The 6673-nt window shown below is 40.4% G+C and overlaps 1 protein-coding gene across 1 annotated transcript; it reads left to right on the top strand.

Moving 5' to 3' along the window:
- The first annotated feature begins 225 nt into the window (after positions 1 to 225).
- Positions 226 to 2304, top strand: LOC134814060 (uncharacterized). The gene is made up of 3 exons (XM_063822098.1): positions 226 to 471; positions 1092 to 1882; positions 2114 to 2304. The coding sequence occupies exons 1-3, from the start codon at positions 226 to 228 to the stop codon at positions 2232 to 2234; spliced, it is 1158 nt and encodes a 385-aa protein (XP_063678168.1). The 3' UTR covers positions 2235 to 2304.
- The last annotated feature ends 4369 nt before the right edge of the window (positions 2305 to 6673 follow it).

The raw sequence follows: 6673 nt of genomic DNA, 5'->3' as shown, positions 1-6673 counted from the left end.
AACTGTAAAAACTGCAGCTCAGAAAGAGATGAAGACCTTTTCGTCTCTGTTGAAAAACACGTGCAAAAACGCCTTTGCACCGAAGAAGATCCAAGCTGCAGTGAAAAGGGTTGCCCTACAAGAAGATCGAAGTAAAAGTCTGATTATCTTTGGGCTCCCAGAGACTGAGGAGAACCTAGAATGCTAAGGTATCTGGTATATTTTGTTGGACCATCTCAACGAAAAATGAAAATCTTGAGCTGTAAACGAGCTGGAAAGGACACAAGTGAGCGAGTCAGGCCAGTGAAATTCACTTTTTCAAGCTCAGATCAAGCTCGTACCATCTTGAGCAAGACTAAGCTACTAAGACATGTAGAGGGGTTTAGTTCAGTTTACAATACTCTTGATAGATCAGCTGCAGACAGAATAGCCTACAAGAAAGTTGTCGACCAACTGCTCAACAAAAGGACAGCAGAGCCGGACAAAGTTCACGTAATCAGGAACTTTAAAGTCGTTAGCTCAGAGAGTTTTATATTTTCTATAAATACAATATTATATGTTTTGATTCATTGATTAATAATAATTACTTTTTTGCAAGGAGCCAATGTTATTGCGGGTGTGGTATTCAATACTGCACACTTCCGTGTTTTTGTGACCCGTCTTTCAATACATAATTTGGGTTTCGATATACTGGGCTACTGGATATTTGGGCTATATTGGTTTTCTCCTTTTATATCTGGGTTTTTTAGAAGCATTCATTTCTGTATAATTATGTATTGTTTGAAAAGATTTAGATTTTTAAAATATTATGATTAATCATATTTGATGGCGATAATCAACTTAACCGCAACTCCTCGCAGTACAGCTATGTTGAAACTATTAGTACTAATACTGCTGTGTCTTGTGACACTAGGGGACAGTAAGGGGGTTAACAAGTGGTGCACCCACAACAATAAGTTTGTCTACACCTATTCTTCTGGAACACACGCGTATAGGGACCTCAACACAGCAAAGACACAGTGCTTACAGAGGTCAGATTGCTTTGGTATCACCCGAGAGGGGGGCTGGAGGTACACTTTAAGAAAGGAATGGAGATTGAGAGACAGTCCTAGTGCTCGACGTTTGGTTTGGTCAACAAGTGGGGCAAGTTTTTGAGTGCTCAGCGGGATGATACCGTCGACTGGGATAGGAGCAACTATGGCAGCTTGGAAGTTATCAGATTCGTTCAGAATGGCAAGGACACCGGCTCCCTCAAGTCTTCCTGGAACAAGTACCTTTCAGCCTCTACCAAGCACCATCTCGTGTGGGACAGGAGTGCTGCATATAGCTTGGAAAGGTTTAAGGTGCACCAGTACGAGGATAAAGTGGCGTTCCAGTCGTACCACGGCAGATATCTGTCAGCACAAAAGGACGGCACTGTGGATGTGGATAGGACCAATGCGAATAGTTGGGAGTGGTTCACAGTCCACCCGCAGGATTGCTTGAATAACATCGAGTGTGACTGTTCCAGAACCATCAACCGTGATGACTATGAGTTTAAATCAGTTACATATGACACAACAGGGGGGCACGTTAAGGCGTTTGCGCCTGACAGGGTGGGGTACCAGCACATAGATAACAGAGACGGGTCAGTCACACAATCCTCCACCTTCACGGTGAGCGAGTCAGTCCAAGAAACGGCCACATTCACACACACAGCTGGAGCAAGCGTCACTCTTGGTACTGAGTTCTCAGTTGGAATACCGTTTGTGGGTGAGGGTAAAGTTACGGCGTCAATTACGGCAAGCTACTCCTTTTCAGCAGGTAATTCGAGATCGGAGACCAAGACAAAGACAGCTACATTCAACTGTGTGGCTTCGGCTGGCAAAAGTGTCACGTGTGAGGCTCTTCTCTTCAAATACAGGTTAGGATAGTCTCATCATAGAAAAACATCGTAAATCATGCTGTATGGCTAGTGGTTAATCATGGAACAACGATAAACGATTGATAACCGCATAGGTTAAATTAGATTATGTTGGCTTTCAAAGATTCACTTTATTTGCGTTTATCTTTCCAATTAAATGTCATTGTTGATAAGCTTCTTAACCTCATAGGCCACCCCAAGTGGATAACTCAACCCAGGCTAATGTTTCAGGGCTACAATTCCTTACACCCAGACATGGCAACACAAGAGACTGCCTTGTACCTGCACCAGTACTGGACAGTTCTCAGAGATATCAGCTGACGAGATGAGAATGACTATAACTGAGGACTAGCTTAGTTATAAGGGAGGGTCACTATTTTAAAGTCGTGTTACTAACTGAAAATTGTGAAAATGGAGCGGTGGACTACTCAGAATCTTATAATCATTGATTTTGGCAAAAAGCGGGTGAAAATATACATTGATTTAGGGAAAAATTGGGAAAACATTTCATTTTGACAAAATATGCTTTATTATGGAATCGTTTGATTTCTTTGACGAATAGTTGAAATTACCTCCTTAATTAATGAAGTTATGAGTTTACATTTCGACTTAGTAAATTATCCTGACATGATAATCAAAAAGAGATGATATTTGACCAAAACCATAATCATGGGTAGAGTGGACCGCAATAGTGTCTCTCTCTCCCAAATAAAAGGAAATTATATTAATTTGAATAACCATCCACTAATGCAAATGGATACCGAGAATGAAATCGGTCGCTCGCTTTTCCCATTCATTTACAATTGTAATATGTAGATTAAGAAGAACTACCCGAAGGCAACTGTACTCGGCAATAAAGATTCAATAAACAACAGCTAATTGGACACTGTCACTAACTACCACCCTTATCCCAAAATATTAGGTATCGACCCGAAAGCATCCTAAAGAGATTTTACAGCATGTCATGGATATAATTAATTGAAACTTTATTACAATTCGTAAGCCGTGAATGAATAGGAAAAGCGAGCGACCGATTTTATTCTCGGTATCGATTTGCATTTGCGGACGGTTATTCAAATTAATATCATTTCCTTTTGTTTGGGAGAGAGAGACACTGTTGCGGTCCACTCTACCCATGATTATGGGTTTTTGTCAAATATGAAATAGAAGATATGTTGACAGTCCCGCTTAATATATCAATATGTTTAGCTTTTCCGAAACTTGTTCGTTTAGTGATTTGAATCCTACATATTTCCCTGACTTGCTGGGGTACATTCTGGCTCTGCGGATAACTCTCACCACACATTGTGGTACTGGTAGTCTGAAGCGCCGTCCTTTACCCAGTCCGTTTAGCTCCAGTATCCCGAAGAATGTTCTGTAGGCAGCGAAACGGTAGAACCTGTTCCTTCTCTCAACATCATCCTTTTCCGGGAACTCCTCCGATTCACAGAATATTCGATGAGTTCCAAAACAGACTCGTCGCAAATTGACACTTTTAATCTATAAATTTAATCGTTTGATTTATTTGACGAATAGTTGAAATTACCTCCTTAATTAATGAAGTTATGAGTTTACATTTCGACTTAGTAAATTATCCTGACATGATAATCAAAAAGAGATGATATTTGACCAAAACCATAATCATGGGTAGAGTGGACCGCAACAGTGTCTCTCTCTCCCAAACAAAAGGAAATTATATTAATTTGAATAACCGTCCACTAATGCAAATGGATACCGAGAATGAAATCGGTCGCTCGCTTTTCCCATTCATTTACAATTGTAATATGTAGATTAAGAAGAACTACCCGAAGGCAACTGTACTCGGCAATAAAGATTCAATAAACAACAGCTAATTGGACACTAACTACCACCCTTATCCCAAAATATTAGGTATCGACCCGAAAGCATCCTAAAGAGATTTAACAGCATGTCATGGATATAATTAATTGAGACTTTATTACAATTCGTAAGCCATGAATGAATAGGAAAAGCGAGCGACCGATTTTATTCTCGGTATCAATTTGCATTTGCGGACGGTTATTCAAATTAATATCATTTCCTTTTGTTTGGGAGAGAGAGACACTGTTGCGGTCCACTCTACCCATGATTATGGGTTTTTGTCAAATATGAAATAGAAGATATGTTGACAGTCCCGCTTAATATATCAATATGTTTAGCTTTTCCGAAACTTGTTCGTTTAGTGATTTGAATCCTACATATTTCCCTGACTTGCTGGGGTACATTCTGGCTCTGCGGATAACTCTCACCACACATTGTGGTAGTCTGAAGCGCCGTCCTTTACCCAGTCCGTTTAGCTCCAGTGACCCGAAGGATGTTCTGTAGGCAGCGAAACGGTAGAACCTGTTCCTTCTCTCAACATCATCCTTTTCCGGGAACTCCCTCCGATTCACAGAATATTCGATGAGTTCCAAAACAGACTCGTCGCAAATTGACACTTTTAATCTATAAATTTAACCAACTCAATAACATTTGGAAGAATAAGAACATAAGCATTAACAACAAAGTGCGAATCTACATCGCAGCTGTTCTTACCATTCTGACCTATGGAAGTGAGATATGGAACACGACTCAAGTGCAGACAAGAAGATTAGAGTCTTTCCATCAGTACTGCTTACGCAGAATCCTGAGAGTGAGGTGGTTCCATCGAGTAAGAAATGAAGATGTTTTAAGAAGGGCTTCAATAACTGCTCTTACTGACATAATAGCAACAAAACGGCTACGTTGGTTTGGACATGTCAGTAGAATGCCTGAAGATCGGTTACCTAACTATCTACTTGAATGGAAACCCAAGCATGGGAAACGATCAAGAGGCAGGCCTAGGAAGAGCTTAAATGATGTATTTATTGAAGATGCTGAGCAGAGATTGGATCGTAATGGACTCACGATTGATTGTATGAGAAGATTGGCTGCAGATCGAAAAGGATGGAGAAATATTACCCGCCGAAGTTGTATAATACAAAGTAATGACGCAGATGACGCAGACTAATCCTTTTGGATGGAGATCTCGCCATGTAACATGTATGTATGTAATCTATAAATGTCTGTAATGCAGTTGACTGACTTTCTTTCGGTCAGTTCCTTCGCAACCCCGATTGTCGAACAGCAATATGAATCGTCTTCGAGTTCATCACCACACGAGCTGCAATCACACTACTGTTTCTCTGCAGCCTCTTGTTCTCCAGCTTCACCTTCACTCTCAGTGTCGAAGTCATGTACTTGAACTTCGGCAGGTTCATCGTCAAGCCTGTATGATCAGACATGACATATCTTTCTTTGCGGGTCCAACGCTAGGGTATACATTCGCTCATTCAAACTTTCTGGAGAATCTTGAAGGCAGTAGTCTGATAAGCTGTCTTCATCCGAATCACTGTCCGTTGCGTAGTTTGACTCGTCCGAGGATAAAATTGTTTTCTCACCTAACATACTGTTTGTAGTATAGGAACTGATACTATTATTATTGAATCGGAGTTAGTTTTGGTTTTTAAAAGGCAATTGTGAAAATAATACAAGGATTTGAATTAAAAATTTGTGCACATTAACTTTAAATACTTACTATACGTATTAAAATCGAAATCAATGAATGTACACGCAGAACGGTTGAAATCTAATCGCGACGGCTTGACACATGACAAGCTGTATCATGTATACCTCTTTTCTAAAAAAGATAAGAGGTTTACAACGTGTAGCAAGCTGCAGGCAGCGCGGCCCAATAGTTTGCTCTAATATAACCAAAGCTTAACGGTTACCAAGACGCGGCGTGCGAGCCGCGCGTCTTGGTAGGTTTAAACCTATACTTACTACAAGTTGTGCGCAATGAATGTAAAAACATGTCAAATGTGTGATGTGCAATGTGGAAAACTTATAATCAATTGTAAATTTCAATAATTTGAATTTCACACAACCACAAATTTTTGCGTATATTGTCATACGTTACATGACCCGCCGCGCACGAGTGCGCGGCTCCCCTGTATCGTAGAAACTCTATAGTGAAACGACCGTGGGGGTCACGACGTGATACAATGCGTATCGGTATATATATTATATATTTGTCAATTGTCATTGAATGACCCGCACGAGTGCTCGGCCGTGATATTATATGATACAAAATTTTAACCTCAACTCGAAGAATTTAGAATTAGAATGGGCTGCACTTACTCTACGCGTACTACTTTTGACATAACTATGAATTCGCAAAGCTTTGTCAGTTGTCTGTGGCCTGGTTCATGCATGATGCAGATACAGGTTTTAATAATATTGTTGACGGATGTTACTCGTCTAAATTTCTTCGAAGTAGCGCTCGCCTTTATTTTCTTGAAATATTATGGCTTGATGCAGTTGCTCTAACCAGAGCCCTCTCGCTTGCCATAGCGCGTCACGCAGTACGCGTATACACATGGCTACGTGAATTGATGCAGCAAGTGCTATATACTTGATACATGTTTCGTATCGCGCGCGAAAAGTGGCATGCAACGTATGTCAACTATATACGAAGTAGCGTGAGCGCGCGCGCCGGGCCAGACCGAACCATTAATAATGGTCAATAATATTGTAATGTAGAAAAAACTTAATTGTGCACCATCCGTCAAATACCTAAATAAATTTTGTTTACACCTGCAAGTTTTGCTGTAACCCAATTGATTCAGATGACTGAATATTTATTGTTACCACTGTCGAATGATGGGGCCACAGTAAAAGTGATCAATGGCACATGAGTTCTAACATAGATGTTACTGGTTTCCCAATCATATAATACAGTCAACATATTCTTAA

This window comes from Bolinopsis microptera, chromosome 1 (genome assembly GCF_026151205.1).
Source record: "Bolinopsis microptera isolate Bmic1 chromosome 1, MBARI_Bmic_1.0, whole genome shotgun sequence".
In the NCBI taxonomy this organism is placed as follows: domain Eukaryota; kingdom Metazoa; phylum Ctenophora; class Tentaculata; order Lobata; family Bolinopsidae; genus Bolinopsis; species Bolinopsis microptera.
The sequence above is the reverse complement of the archived record's forward strand: the minus strand, read 5'-3'. Positions and strand labels throughout refer to the sequence as shown.

What these genes read in the sequence shown, in the direction of transcription:
- LOC134814060 (XM_063822098.1), top strand. Translation starts at nt 226, where the DNA reads ATGAAAATCTTGAGCTGTAAACGAGCTGGAAAGGACACAAGTGAGCGA. An exon ending in CAGAGCCGGACAAAGTTCAC is followed by an intron (nt 472 to 1,091) that starts GTAATCAGGAAC and finishes AGACAGTCCTAG; the next exon opens with TGCTCGACGTTTGGTTTGGT. An exon ending in GCTCTTCTCTTCAAATACAG is followed by an intron (nt 1,883 to 2,113) that starts GTTAGGATAGTC and finishes CTAATGTTTCAG; the next exon opens with GGCTACAATTCCTTACACCC.